General features: G+C 38.6%; 1 protein-coding gene and 1 long non-coding RNA gene across 7 annotated transcripts in view; one reads left to right on the forward strand and one right to left on the reverse strand.

Annotated features, from left to right (window-relative positions):
- The window catches only part of LOC130922847 (receptor-type tyrosine-protein phosphatase epsilon-like), a 62,871-nt gene that overhangs the window by 26,990 nt on the left and 19,815 nt on the right, over positions 1-16,066 (forward strand). For all 4 annotated transcript variants that reach the window (XM_057848033.1, XM_057848031.1, XM_057848034.1 and 1 more), the window contains 10 exons: positions 1,605-1,676; positions 1,769-1,865; positions 5,824-5,897; positions 6,336-6,472; positions 6,616-6,706; positions 6,784-6,857; positions 6,933-6,969; positions 13,240-13,337; positions 13,815-13,934; positions 14,733-14,896. In XM_057848033.1, the coding sequence (XP_057704016.1) occupies positions 1,610-1,676; positions 1,769-1,865; positions 5,824-5,897; positions 6,336-6,472; positions 6,616-6,706; positions 6,784-6,857; positions 6,933-6,969; positions 13,240-13,337; positions 13,815-13,934; positions 14,733-14,896 (959 nt within the window). In that variant the 5' untranslated portion in view covers positions 1,605-1,609. The remainder of the gene's footprint in view (positions 1-1,604; positions 1,677-1,768; positions 1,866-5,823; positions 5,898-6,335; positions 6,473-6,615; positions 6,707-6,783; positions 6,858-6,932; positions 6,970-13,239; positions 13,338-13,814; positions 13,935-14,732; positions 14,897-16,066) is intronic.
- LOC130922849 (uncharacterized) lies at positions 191-15,917 on the reverse strand. 3 transcript variants are annotated; one of them, XR_009064587.1, is made up of 4 exons: positions 15,835-15,917; positions 15,104-15,185; positions 14,658-14,890; positions 191-685 (listed from the first exon to the last, which is right to left on the reverse strand). It is a non-coding gene; the product is annotated as an uncharacterized LOC130922849 (long non-coding RNA). The 3 variants fall into 3 exon arrangements; XR_009064585.1 differs by lacking the exon at positions 191-685 and adding an exon at positions 733-1,892; XR_009064586.1 differs by lacking the exon at positions 191-685 and adding an exon at positions 13,798-14,594.

Consider the following 16,066-nt stretch of genomic DNA (forward strand, 5'->3'; position numbering starts at 1 on the left):
ATAAATATAAACATAAGAATATTTCGTTACCAATTCCCCTTACAAAAAAATAAAGGATTTTTTTTTTTTTTTTTACAAAAGGCTTTTACTTGCTTCTGATTGCAAAACTAATCATTAACTGTGTTGTGTATATGATGTATGATGAGTTCATACTGTACATTTATATGGTTTCTCAGTCATAATGCCCAAACATTGACAACAATGTGGCTCAAGACAAAAATGAGTTTGATGCCCCAGAATTGTAAATCGAGCCATCCCTGCTATGCAATTCTGAATGCATTGTGACCTTCTATATGCATCGGAAGCCCTTGCTGATCATATTGCTTTCTTTCCGAACACATCTCTCGTCTGCATCAATGCTCCTTAACACTGCAACCCACTCCATCCTCATTTCTCGTCTGATAACACTTTGACATGTGGCTGACTTTCCTGTAAGGGGCCTGCATGTGCGTTTATTTGAAAGCCCCTCAGGCTTCTGCACAAGGCGCGCTCTCAAACATCACAAATTAGGCCCCTGGATGACCCACAAGAAGTAAATTGGCACGATGAGTGATTTCAGTCTTCTATAACAAGAAGGGGGTCTTATAAGAGAGGATGAATTAGGACACCGAGATGTTGCTTCAAAGCCATTTAGGTAAATTGGGGTCCAATTTATTCTGCGGCTCTGCTCAGTTGGAGTCAAAATCTAAAATGACAAAAAATGGCAGTATGAAGTGTCTACATTTTGGAGATAATAAGACACAAAAGGGGGAAAAAAATGTTAGGACAGATACAGTTCTCGTGTCATTGTCAAGGATCTTAACGTGTGCGTTCCCTTTTAAGGTAGACCCAAATAAATAAAGCAGCACTAACAGCTGTCGGCATCAAAGTAGAAAAAGGACAAGTGAGAATGAATCTTGTGTACAAGTGATGTCAGGGAAGCAGCAGGAAAAGGAGGGTGTCAGGCAGGAATAAATAGGACTCAGCCCTTGAGAGGAAAACACCATCTGGTCAAGATTATAACCCAGATACCAGCACTCCTCCTCTGTCCTAAAGCCCTCATATCACCATCCTTAATAAGGAATATAGCATGCATGCTTACTGGACAACAATACACATGCAAAGCTCTAGTGTTTTTCTTCAGTTTTTAATTAATTCCCTTTCATTAGATTCAGCATTGCCTTTTTGTTCAAGTGAACAGTTTTTCTGACCATAGTAATTTAGGAGTCTAAGGGAGGGAAATTAGACCATATCTAATGGGAATTGTAATAATTAACGGGTGCACTGTGATTGGCTGGAGACCAGTCCAAGGTGTACCCTGACTCTCACCCAAAGCCACCTGGATTGGCTCCAGCCTAGCTGTCACCTTAATGAGGATGAACCGGAGGAGAAAAAAGGACGGATGGACAATTGATAGGAAATAGATGTTTGTGGATTTTAATAAAATAAAATGTACATATATGTCTACTACTGGTGTTCTACACAATGGATGAGAATAGCTAAATGACTCCCAATCACTGTCAAAACCTCCATGCTTCACTTCCATTGCATATTGATTCAACGCCCTCAAGTGGATTTACTATGAAATTGCAAGCCTGATCGGTATTGCTTGTTTCTTCCTACAGAGACGATGGTGTTGTTTCTGATAGGGGTCTCTGCAGCCGTGAACATTTCATCTCATGACAACCAAACGGCAGGTAAGCACTGAATATGAACGTGACCATATGTGGGGGGAAAAAATTTGGGTGAGGGCAAAAAGGTATAGCCCCATGTTGTCACCTGTGCCCAGGGAACCCCACCCACCAGGGTGCTCATGTGCTGCCGTCCACGCTGATCTTGTCCCTTGTCCTCATATTCGCCGTCCTACTGATCATCTACTGTCTCAGGTGAGCAAAGCCATCATTCTGTGTAAACTGGGAACGCAAAGCAAACCATTCACCTCAAATTGTAATTTTATCATACTTGCTGGCCTTTTAAGTCACATTACCGCCCTATTATATGAAATATCTAATGTTGCTATAAAGTTCATATCCAGTGTTACTATTTGTTATAAACATTTTATCCCTTAAGTCACTCACAAATGTTTACACTTTACTTGGAAAAAAAAAATGTATCGCTAGTAAAATTGGTTTATTTCGGAAGCCAGAACTTTCTTAGATCATTTGCAAATAAATTTAAAAAGTTTTATTTCTCCAATTGAAAAAAACTGATTACTTTGCACCATTAATATTTGAAGTGAAACAAAGGAGGGTTCAAATACCTTTGTATTTCGGACTATAATTTGCACTTAAAATCCTTTATTTTTCTCAATAATTGGCAGTGGACCTTTTGTATAAATTCTGGTTGTTCTTAATGACCTTGAACCTATTTTGTTTGATAACAACATTATGCTTCACCAGTTAAGTGCAAATCAATCAAACCCATAAATTAAACAAATAATAAATTTAAAAAACAAAACAAAAAAAAAAACGATAAATACATTGTTAAAAGATGAACAAATTGACAAATGCAGTATGTCGATGCACAAATGATTCATAATTCAATGCACTTTATATGTGAAAACAACTGATTGAAGGGGCGCCTGATATTTTGAAAAACGTGGTACGTAACGTGTACTTCATTTACAATACAGTACGTCGACATAAGATCTTTTCGACATCCGACATAAAATTTGATCGCCATTTGTTTCCGATGACATGCTCGAAATACGACGATTTATGACAACGCTGCAGTTACTTTTTTTTCCCGCAAGACTGACGCACCGCGGATTTTATTGTGAGATAAATCAACATGGGTTCCAAGAATGTTAGTGCAGGTGGCGAAAAAAGGTGAAGCTTACCACTGAAAGGAAAATGTAAATGATACAAAATATGAGCATGGTTGGCGTGTCCGTGAACTGACTTGATAATACGGCCGTAGAATTTCTAGAATCTCGACGGTCCTCCACCTACCTCTGTTCGCCAGTCTTTATAAGTTAAGGTGACAATTATTGTTGTGGTAACATCGCCAAAAAATCACCAGCTTCGTCAGTTTTTTTTTTTTTTTTTTTTTTTTTTTTTTTTAACCTGTCCTGTTCAGCTGCTTGAAACTGAGAATGGAGAGCTGAGTGTCTGATTGATCTGAACGGTTTTAATGTATCACATGGGAGAATGAGATACATCCATTGTGATCATTCAACCTCGTCTATTAGGAGAAAGCAGCAAACAGGAAGAGGTTATGGGGGAACAAAAGAAAAGAGGGAGAAACAAAAAGCAATAACAACAACAAGAAATACATTAAACGCCAATACTCTAACTCTGAATATGGTGGTGCTATCGTTAGCTAGTTGTATTTCCGGTTTACACCCTGTGTGGGGCATCATGACCAAGGGAAGAGAAGCGGGGGGTCTGAGAGATAAGTGATTGGAAGCGGTGAAGTGTACGTAAATCCGCCATGTGGTCAAAAACCCTGTATTTGTGTGAATCCCTTGCGAGTGTATGTTGGCATACTATTCGTTCCATCGTCAGGTTTTTAATAATTTATTTCAGAACTTGTGCAACACAACATGCCTATTGTACGCTCTAGCTGAACAAAGTGAAAGTAAAAAGTCCGCCCTCCCTCACTCTGTCAAGTCAGCCACGCGGTGCGTTCAGGTACACCATGCAAAACATATCCGCCACATTAGAACCCCATTCGTTACATTATTACAGGTATTATTATTATTACTATAATTATATTATTTTTCTGATTTTTATTCATAATTTATTGTTTTGCTCTATGTAATTTCTATTTGCAATAGTACCAGCAGCATTTATAAAGAACAAATTAATATGATAATAATGTATTCTTATGGGAAAATCCTGCTCGACAAACGACCATTTCGACTTACAAACAGTCCTGGAACGAATTAACTTCGTATGTAGAGGCAGAGGCGTAAAATCCCATTAGGCAAACCAGGCAACTGCATAGGGCTAAAAGCGCTCTATGAGACCGAGGCGTTATTATTAGGGCTGTCAAATTTATCGCGTTAACGGGCGGTAATCAATTCTTTTAACTAATCAGGTTGAAATATTTAACGCATGAGTGGGTCTCATGCATTGCCCCAAACAGACTACAATGGCGCCGTTTTTTGTATATTGAGAGCTAAGAGGCATAGACAAGCGAGAGTGGACTCAGGCATTCATTGGGGCCGCGCTATTTCTTGGCATAAGCTTTGGCATCTCTTCCACAACAATTATAACTATTGTGGCGAGCGACGTGGGGTAGAATACAGGAGATAATCTTTTTCTTAACACCCTGTATTGAACACAACGCAGAGAAGATATATCATTTGCAGCCACCACTGACAGTCATGGTTGCCCAACTTCCCATCATGCATTTGGACGGAACAGTTAAGTCGCTACAGTATCATTTACTGAAAGCACAACAAAAATAATATTCCTATCTCTTAAAAAAAAAATAATGTTCACAAAAAGAAAAGCGCTCAATGCAAAGGCAACTGGCATTCCCAAGCATAATAGCTATGCAAAATAATACTCAGACTTTGGTCAAACACTATTCAAACATTTCGTTTAGCTCAACAAATACACAAGATGGCAATATTACGTCACAATATACAAACTATCAGAGGTCTTGTACGTTGTGAAGTCAACATTCAAATGAACGCAAGGTACAATGAACCCGGAAACTACGGCGTCAATCGAGGGGCAAAACGCACTAGAAAAACTTGGCTACATCTCTAATTAATTTAAAATTCACCCTTGACGCCTTGTGGTGTATTTCAATCACTACCTTCCACAATGGTGAGCTATTAGTTTTTTTTTTTTTCATTGAAAATTTTACAAATTTTATTAAAACGAAAACATACAGAGGGGTTTTAATATAAAATTACTATAACTTGCACTCACATTTATCTTTTAAGAATTACAAGTCTTTCTATCCGTGGATCCCTTTCATAGAAAGAATGTTAATAATGTTAATGCCATCTTGTGGATTTATTGTTTTGATAAACAAATACAGTACTTATGTACAGTCTTGTCTTATCTTTCCATTCCAGCAATAATTTACAGAAAAATATGGCGTATTTTAGAGATGGTTTGAATTGCGATTAATTACGATTAATTTTAAAGCTGTGATTAACTCAATTAAAGATTTTAATCGTTTGACAGCCCTAGTTATTATACTTTTATTAAATAAGCTTTTGCTCCAAGTCCAACTGTCCCCCTTACTTGCACACGCTCGAAGGGCCCCATGTTGCTTGTTACCTGGGGCCCCCGGGGACCCTTGCCACTCCTCTGTGTAGAGGTACCACTGTAGTCTGTTTTATGAATAACGTTTTAAATGATGAACTTTTATCTGTGTGAGTACAATTTATTCATGATGACCAATATACATATAATTCATGTTAAATTGCTCATCAGTAACAACATTGCATATTAGTGCCATGAAACTGCAACAAAAGACTACATACTGATTAAATTCGTAGTAACGGTAATCAATGTTAACCATGATTAACATTCTGGGGTTTGATTTTAAAATTCATTTCCTTTAAGGAAACATCTTCATTTTTGGAGGGGTCGGGGCAGTTCTGGCAGTCAAATGTGAGCAGTGGATTGTGGTTAAACAGCTGCATAGCAAATCAGAACAAGGGGGTTAGCTCAGGTCCTGGTGACTTGGACCTTTTTGTCTTTCAGCTGACAGCATGAAGATGAACAACTTTATCTCGCTCACATGGTGGATATTAATCTGGATGTGTCATGACCTTTTATGACTGATGCCTTACTTATGCACATTTTATTCTTTTTCAAGAATTGCTAATGCACATATTTAACTTGACCTCACAGTTCTCTTTTGTGTGTTTCTAAGGTTCAAGAACCACAGGAAAGCTCTTGTTACGTCTGTTGATAAAAAGCTTCCAAATGGCTTCCTGGAGGAACAAGGTACTCAAAGTAATCACCACCCCATGAAAATATAATGCTCTGTTGCGTTCTCTTTTTTTAATACCGATATTTGATTCATGCATTTACATTCTTTATGACATTGGAACAATTTCCCATGTGTAGTCTCAGGGAACTGGGAAGTTTGTGAAGGCCTCTTAGCTTTCCCAGCACGTAGGGAGCCTTATAAACTTTCATTTTAAGTGGAAAAAAATATATATAAATAAACGGAAAGGCCGCATTTTGAGCCAAGGCAGTTCCACGCGGTCCGAGGCGGCGCTCTGTTTACGAGTTGGAGAAATCATTTCTGTCATGGATCCGCAGAAGTGGGAAATCTTAATGGCCGCCCGGCTTGTTGTTGCAGGTGCAACGCCTGCTCGTAATGGTGCCTACTGGGAATCGTTAGCCTTCTGACCGCCATATATTCCTTTTTAAACACAGGAGAGCAAAGAGTGGTCCTCCTCCCCAGATCCCCCTCACCCTCCAAGAGGTACTTCCCCATCCCGCTGGACGCACTGGAAGAGGAGTACCGCGTCCGCTCGGCCGACGACGGCAAACTTTTCAGAGAGGAGTTCAACGTAGGTTTATCTGTGCGATCGTGCCGGACGCTAACCTTTTGTCCTGTTGGCCATTACGCAGATACAGAAAATGGCACTAAAAATTTACGACAGCCAGCGTTGTTCTGTATTTTTTTCCCTCTCATGAGGTTTTCTCGTTATAGTCGCTGCCGTGTTACTATCACCACGGGTCCTTTGAGGAGGCCAGCAAGGAGCATAACAGAGACAAAAACAGATACCCCAACATTTTACCATGTCAGTGAGCCCCCTAACCTGAAAACAGGTCTGACTTTATTGAAATGTGATTTACTTCCTTTCTCTCTCGGTTTCAGATGACCATTCCAGAGTCGTATTGAGCCACATTGGACATTTGTGTTCCGATTACATAAACGCCTCTTATATAGATGTGAGTCATAATTGCTCATTAGTTTTGAAATGGGATGTTTAGGTCTGGCCGCTAACAGTGTGCTCTTTCGCGCAGGGTTTTAAGCAAAAGAAGAAATTCATTGCTGCGCAAGGTAATTGAAAATCAAACTCATTTTAAGTGAAAAGTTCACACATTTTCAATGGCCAAAATGATGACTGCCAACCAACTTACCGTAATTTCCCGAATATAAGGCGCACCCGTGTATAATGCACACCCCAAATTTACTTGTAAAATCTAGGGGAAATTATTGTACCTGTTTATAATGCGCACTCTAATTTTAGCTCCAATAAATAGAAGAATAAAAGAAAACAGAGCTCGTGTACAGATACAGAAATGTCATTTTACTGACTGGTGAAACATAGCACAAGCATAGCACATTGGTAGTTCAAAACATTACCATAAACTGACAATATTTACGGTAATAATATGATTTGACAACTTCTCCAACTTTCAGAATTTAGGAGAAACCAAAACAGATATGACTTTTCTTTTAAAGGCTGCTGTATAAGTTGCTCGTTTCATCATGATGAATAAATGTTTCTTCCATGGATTGATACGGTAAAATGAAAGTGAGAACGTAAGTCGGAAATCCGTGAGAGCTCATCGCTGTCGACACGACAGTAACAATAGGAACTATTTTACAGGTTGATTTTGGGGAAAAAAAGTGTGCGTTATATTTGGGAAATCACAGTATACAGATTCCTCTGTATGGTACATACGATGATAGGAGTGTACGGTATATACTGTATGTGTATGAACTGCTTTCACTCTAGCACAAGAAAGATTGGGCACGCCCTCTACATATATTGTGGTCCAACCCTACTTTAAATATTAGGCCTTGTGTATAAACTGGCCTGATCCAATGTGCTGTATTGAATGTTATACAACGTGATTTCCAATTTTAGAAAAACAATGAAGAACAATATCCACTAATCAGTGTTGTTAATCCTACTTAATGTAATTAGTAATAGTTAGAAATTCCTTCTTCCAAAAGGTAATTGAGTTAGTAACTCAGTTACCTCAGCGTAAGCGTAATTAGTTACTCGGCAAAGTAACTGACCTTACTTTTCATGTTCTACACGTTATTACTTGGTCCATTCTATAACGTCTTTCACATCAAATATGTTTATATTAATTGATTGAATTGAACTCTTTTTCATTCCCCCCCCAAAAACATAGGTCACATTTTTTACATTGTTTTTTTACATTTCATGTAGTGTAATTGTATACAAACTTTAAATTTCCAAATGCTGTGAGAAAAAATCCTTTTGCCTTTTTATATACACATATATATGTATATATATATACATGTGTGTGTATATATCAGAGGTTGCGCTAGACTTTTTCGTTGTCTGTCATTTTGACTGAAAGGGTAATAAAAATCTGGTCATAATCTATTTTTACCCATCACTTAAATTTTTAAAATGATGATAATGACATTGTGGTGACCCTTTGTTTGGCATAATTCACCTTCCGTACTTGTGTATCCATTTGGCCGAGCGCGTTAGCGGCAAGGACACAGTCATGTGACAGAGACAGTTAAGAGCCGCGCGCGTTCCGGCTTGAATAGAGAGTTCACAGAGAGCAGCAGCGCTACAGCGGCTGGACACAGCAATTCGAGCTAACAAGACTCTTAACATTGCATACCGCTTCAACATATTCAATAGTATTTAGTTTTCATTCATTTTAAATTAATATTCTGTCCGAACAAGCTTAACAGAGAATCCACACCGTGCCATCACACATCAAGCAGATGAATATGTAACTTTTTCTCCGCAGTGACAAAAACAGCTGACTGTGGCCCCTGTAGAGCAGGGCGGTAAACCGAAAATTTACCGTTACCGAAATTCTTCACGATGACCGACGTAATTTTGACCATGTCGGTAAATTCGGTAATTTAATAAAAGAAGAAAATATAGTCTTTTCATCCCGCTTTGACTCTGTGTTGTTCGGCTATGTTCATTCCCCTTTAAGAAAGCAGACAGTGTGCTTACGTTGGGAGTCGCATGGTTTTCAGGAAGCCAATCAAACAGAAGCCTGGTAGGCTAACGCTAGCTGCTAACGCTACAAGTAAACGGGATGAAGTCGGGCTTAAGTTAGCTTCGCCAAACTTTCACCCGACATCAAGTAAACTCTTGACAGGTTCCAGATAGGGATGGAAAAACCGAGGCTTTCTGAAACAATGAACCACTTTTAAGACAATTGCCCTAAATTGAATCACTGTTTGACACACTGCAAGAGCCCCATCTACTGGATAAACAGTGCACGTTTCTTTTTAAAAGTAAAGTTGACAAATTGCCTCAGCATTACATATCTTAGAATTAAGTGAATGTCGTCTATTTCAACCAGGAGATCGTGTCGTCATTAAGTGTGATTTACACAATTAAAGTTGACCTCTTTAAGCCTGTGTCATTGCTTTTGTCTGTGAAAATGTGTTCAAAGCAGTATTTGTAATACACAACAGTGCTAGTCTTGTAAGTGGCTCGTTTTAGATGACAGGGAGTAACTATGTATTGTTTATTTTTTGTAAAAATTACAGTACAGTAAGCACAGTGCTTGGGAACAGGAATATTATTTATTGCATACTGTAAGGATTTCCAAAATCATAAGATGTAAATAATTGAGCTGAATAAAAGAAAGGAAAGGTTTGTGAAACATTTTATTTTTAAATTAAGTATAATTTCTGGGGGGCGGGTGGATGTGTCGTATTTGTATCTATTCTAAATATCTAAACGTATGCCACTATCTAGTGTATAACAATGCGGAATGAATTTAATGAAATTCAAGTGATGATATTTTTCAAGTCATACAAGCTGTTATAAATGTTCACACAAGAATTCTTATTGTTTACAAGATTTTTTTAATACTTAATGTTTAGACTGCATGTGCAATTGTTAAATTGAAAGCTGGTAAATAAATTTAACGAGAAACTGTTAATTTGTATTCCATGCATTGATTCAAATTTTCAAATTATATAACAGTTTGCTTGGGCGAATTTATCGTCATTTATCGTTATCGAGGTAAATCTGCTCAATTTATCGTGATACGTACTTAAGGCCATATCGCCCAGCCCTTGGCCCCAGTAGGTAGGTAGCCTACCAGATGTAGCATATGGAACAATGAAATTAACAGTTCACCTGCTGTGGCCTGAACATAGTTTCACACCTTCCTCCTGGTGCGCATGGACTTGAATTGCGTGCCCGCTTGTGCAGTCCCTCTTTTTTCACCTCTTTTATCAACACCATCGTTGTTTTGGGGCTTTTTGAAGAAACTTCGGACACTCAGTTGCCTTGACATTTTTCAGAGTAAGGCCAACGACGTCATGCATCAAGAGAGACAACAGCTAATTAATATGCTCACTCGCCACCCTGTGATCTGGGGTGTGAATTGCAACCTGTCAAAATGACGGATGGACTTCAGTTTTTTCCGTCACCGTTTTAAAAAATCGGACAACGACAGAAAATATTCGGTTAACGCGACCCCTGATATATATATATATATATATATATATATATATATATACACAGTGCCTTGCAAAAGTATTCGGCCCCCTTGAACCTTGCAACCTTTCGCCACATTTCAGGCTTCAAACATAAAGATATAAAATTTTAATTTTTTGTCAAGATTCAACAACAAGTGGGACACAATCGTGAAGTGGAACAACATTTATTGGATAATTTTAACTTTTTTAACAAATAAAAAACTGAAAAGTGGGGCGTGCAATATTATTCGGCCCCCTTGCGTTAATACTTTGTAGCGCCACCTTTTGCTCCAATTACAGCTGCAAGTCGCTTGGGGTATGTTTCTATCAGTTTTGCACATCAAGAGACTGACATTCTTGCCCATTCTTCCTTGCAAAACAGCTCGAGCTCAGTGAGGTTGGATGGAGAGTGTTTGTGAACAGCAGTCTTCAGCTCTTTCCACAGATTCTCGATTGGATTCAGGTCTGGACTTTGACTTGGCCATTCTAACACCTGGATACGTTTATTTTTGAACCATTCCATTGTAGATTTGGCTTTATGTTTTGGATCATTGTCCTGTTAGAAGATAAATCTCCGTCCCAGTCTCAGGTCTTGTGCAGATACCAACAGGTTTTCTTCCAGAATGTTCCTGTATTTGGCTGCATCCATCTTCCCGTCAATTTTAACCATCTTCCCTGTCCCTGCTGAAGAAAAGCAGGCCCAAACCATGATGCTGCCACCACCATGTTTGACAGTGGGGATGGTGTGTTCAGGGTGATGAGCTGTGTTGCTTTTACGCCAAACATATCGTTTTGCATTGTGGCCAAAAAGTTCAATTTTGGTTTCATCTGACCAGAGCACCTTCTTCCACATGTTTGGTGTGTCTCCCAGGTGGCTTGTGGAAAACTTTAAACGAGACTTTTTATGGATATCTTTGAGAAATGGCTTTCTTCTTGCCACTCTTCCATAAAGGCCAGATTTGTGCAGTGTACAGTGGACTGATTGTTGTCCTATGGACAGACTCTCCCACCTCAGCTGTAGACCTCTGCGGTTCACCCAGAGTGATCATGGGCCTCTTGGCTGCATCTCTGATCAGTTTCCTCCTTGTTTGAGAAGAAAGTTTGGAAGGACGGCCGGGTCTTGGTAGATTTGCAGTGGTCTGATGCTCCTTCCATTTCAATATGATGGCTTGCACAGTGCTCTTTGAGATGTTTAAAGCTTGGGAAATCTTTTTGTATCCAAATCAGTCTTTAAACTTCTCCACAACAGCATCTCGGACCTGCCTGGTGTGTTCCTTGGTTTTCATAATGCTCTCTGCACTTTAAACAGAACCCTGAGACTATCACAGAGCAGGTGCATTTATACGGAGACTTGATTACACACAGGTGGATTCTATTTATCATCATCGGTCATTTAGGACAACATTGGATCATTCAGAGCTCCTCACTGAACTTCTGGAGTGAGTTTGCTGCACTGAAAGTAAAGGGGCCGAATAATATTGCACGCCCCACTTTTCAGTTTTTTATTTGTTAAAAAAGTTTAAATTATCCAATAAATGTTGTTCCACTTCACGATTGTGTCCCACTTGTTGTTGATTCTTGACAAAAAAATTAAATTTCATATCTTTATGTTTGAAGCCTGAAATGTGGCGAAGGGTTGCAAGATTCAAGGGGGGCGAATACTTTTGCAAGGCACTGTGTATATATATATATATATATATATATGTTAGGGCTGTCAAAATTATCGCGTTAACGGGCGGTAATTAATTTTTTTAAATTAATCACTTTAAAATATTTGACGCAATTAACGCACATGCCCCGCTCAGACAGATTTAAATGACAGTACAGTGAAATGCCCACTTGTTAATTGTGTTTTATGGAGTTTTGCCACCCTCTGCTGGCGCTTGGGTGCGACTGATTTTATAGGCTTCAGCACCCATGAGCATTGTGTAAGTAATTATTGACATCAACAATGGTGGGCTACTAGTTTATTTTTTGATTGAAAATTTTACAAATTTTATTCAAACGAAAACATTAAGAGGGGTTTTAATATAACATTTCTATAACTTGGACTAATATTTATCTTTTAAGAACTACAAGTCTTTCTATCCATGGAGCGCTTTAACAGAATGTTAATAATGCTAATGCCATCTTGTTGATTTATTGTTATAATAAATATTACAGTCCTTATGTACCGTCTGTTGAATGTATATATCCATCATTTGTCTTATCTTTCCATTCCAACCATAATTTACAGAAAAATATGGCATAGTTTATAGATGGTTTGAAATGCGATTGAGATTAATTAAGATTAATTAATTCTTAAGATGTAATTAACTCGATTAAAAAATTTTAATCGTTTGACAGCCCTTATATTTATATATATATATATATATATATATATATATATATATATATATATACACACACAGTGTATATATATATATATATACAGTATATAAATGGAGATTTTACAATCTGCAGTTAAACTAGTTGTTCTATCCAGAGGATAAAGACTCTTTGCCTGTTAGTATTGTTGTATTGTGCGTATACAGTTGTTGTTGCTCAAATATCTGAGTTCTTATCTGACCCTTATCTTTTCTTAACCCTAATCAGCTATATCTCAAGACTACTTTGTACTCGTGTACATAGTTAGTTTTTTGTACCTTTGTCTAATATGCTGCAAAGCAGGAATTTCCTTGATTGCTCGTCATTATTTTTGCAATAGTGGCATTACTCCTGTCAAGGGAGCTGAGATAAAGCTTTCCATTGTTTGGTTTATTATCCATGTCCCCCTCTAGTGGTTATGACATGCCAAGGAATCGTTTGTGATTGAATATGACTAGCCACCAAAGTCATATTTCTTCTCAAATATATTTTTTTGTTTTTTTAATACTTTAGGTCCAAAGCTGGAGACAGTGGCTGATTTCTGGCGGATGATTTGGGAGCAGAAGACGGCAACGATAGTGATGCTGACCAATCTCAAAGAAAGAAAAGAGGTTTGACAATCACTAATCTACAGTAAATAGCCGCACCACACAAAAACCTTCCCGTGTCAAGATTCCATGATCCAAAGTCACTCAGTCGCAATTTTTTTTTTTTTACCCCTTTGTCCCAGATGACAATCTAATCACATTGTCACCCAGCAGATGACTTTTGCATGAGCTGAGCCTCAAAAGGGCTGATCAATTGTGAGCTCAGTGGCAGGTTTGATACAGCAGAAGGAGGAGGAGAAGAAGCGTCAGGGATCAATGATGCAATAATTGTTGATAAGACCCACAGAGGCTTCATGATAATTAGTCTGAAAGGCTTGTTAATGAGTTGAAGCTCAGCTTGTGCAGATCTTATTGACTGACAGGGACGCACAAAGTCAAGTGCCTTTGAATCCCATGTTACACGCAGGAAAATAAATGCTTTTTTGCATGAGGTGAACTCACAGAGCTGACTTTTTTTTTTCTTAATCATTGGTTAATCAGGACAAGTGCTTCCAGTATTGGCCAGAAAAAGGCTGCTGGATGTACGGCAACATGAGGGTGGCCATGGAGGACGTCACCGTTCTGGTGGATTACACGGTTCGCAAATTCTGCATTCAGTATGTAAGTCAAATCGATGCATCCACATATCATTTCTTTTCATTAAAATCCCTGGAAAAACTGTTGCTTTATTAAAAATGTGCCATGTATGGATTTCCAGAGCACACTACTAAAATTTAATTACACTGCAGCTGGCCTTCTGTGCAATATTTTAGGGGAGCATTGTCTCTAATTAGGCACACAGTAAAATTGTTTAATATTTGAGCAAACTGTAGTTATCAAATGACATTAAAAATACATAATGTTAATCGCAATCTCTTATTAAAAATTAAGCATCTAATAAAGCTGCATGGAGAAGACGTAAAAAGTAATGCTCCCTGAAGGGGCTTTGAAACAGTTTAGTACACGGTAATAGGATAGAAAATAGAACGAATAAGTAAAAATGGCGGCTGAAAAACAATATAGGATATTAAAAGGGGTTGTATGCAAGATTACAAAAACAAATACTAATATACTAATGAGTTTAATGTTCTCACAGAATCAATTTGGCAATGTATTGTAGCGGTTGGCTGCAGAACCTGTTCACTGTGGCAAGCCGTAATGTTTACATGTTTCAATGCCATTGACAGCAATGGACAGCCAATCCATTTGAGCGAATGATCGCTGCTAGAGCCCATCGTCATCAATGGCAGTCAGTGTGGTAATGCCTCAATTTAGCTGGGTCTGTATGTGAAAGAGGCTAACACTATGCTACAAGTCTAATTGGAACAAAGCAGACTTACTCACCCAAATCATCTAACTGTGCACGTAGTGAACATTAGTCATTTGCGCGCTTGAACTGGGCCCGTCTGTGCTTCACAGCAGGGCAGCGATGGGCCCCGGGCCCCGTGTCTGGTCACTCAGCTCCATTTCACCAGCTGGCCAGACTTCGGGGTGCCATTCTCGCCCATCGGCATGCTGAAATTCCTCAAGAAGGTCAAGGCTGTCAACCCGTCCTACGCTGGACCCATTGTGGTGCACTGCAGGTAACAATAACACAATTAGGACTCCACCCCCCACCTTTCGACATCTGTTTTTGCAAGTCATTAAAAAGTGGCAGAATGTTGCAATTATAAAACTGGCTTTACAGAATACAGAAATAAGTAAGCATTGTAGTCCTTAAGGGATAATTGGAAGTTATTTCATTATACTGTAACCAGGACATTTTTCCTGCCTGTTCTGTGCATACGCACCTTTTGTGTGACTGCTTAAGCCAACTGCTGCAACAGGTGCTCAGTGTTGTTCTTGAACGCTTGGGGCTACACCACCCACCTGCTGAAATGAACCTTATAAATCTATTGTATTGCTGCGGCTTGCTTTAATAAGTGCACATGGCCGATCGCCACCAAGTGTGTCAATGTAACGATATCTATTACATGGATGAAAATAGTTGGGCATCTGGATTGTATACCTTTTACAGGAAAAGCATTGTTAAACCACTTGGCAGCTTTAACAGCTTCAACCCTTCAGAGATTTAGGTGACACTTTTGTCCTTTTTAGTGAATACTGTAATTTTAGAGCTCTAGTTTATGTTTTTATCGCTTATCTTTCACTTACACGTTGTGTAATTAAGTAGGACTGCTTTCAGAGCAGTGGTCACCAACATAATGCCCTTTTAAATCATTAGTAAGAAATCGTGTTCGGTATCCTTAATATGTATTGCTAATCAGTTAGTAATAATAAACAATCAAAGCTGGTTCATGCAAAATTATTTTTTTAGTTCAGAAAGAGGAAGGATTTGACAAAAGATGCACCATGGACCCAAATGCACGACTGTTCAGTTCAAACAAAAAGGTTTCTTTTTCAGTCCATAAGGTTGAAAATAGGAGGCAACAAAAAAATCACAGCACTTGCTGGACACCAGAAAACTGAGCAAAGTCAACAAAGTAATGAAAAAAATCTTAATCTTGGTTGAAAAGCTTACACAAAGTGGTGGCATAGGATGTGGCAGGATACCAGACAAACCGACAAAGGGCTCGGGTGCAAATGATCAGCCTGATTGGGAAGAGCAGGAAGTAAAGGTGAAACAAGGAGGAACGCCACTACCAAAATAAAAGCAGAAAATCCTACATGAACAAACACAAAACATTAACAATAATTACGAGACATGACAGGATTGTATTATTCACAGATGTCTACATATGCTTACTAGCAGT

Source organism: Corythoichthys intestinalis, chromosome 10 (assembly GCF_030265065.1).
Source record: "Corythoichthys intestinalis isolate RoL2023-P3 chromosome 10, ASM3026506v1, whole genome shotgun sequence".
Lineage (NCBI taxonomy): Eukaryota > Metazoa > Chordata > Actinopteri > Syngnathiformes > Syngnathidae > Corythoichthys > Corythoichthys intestinalis.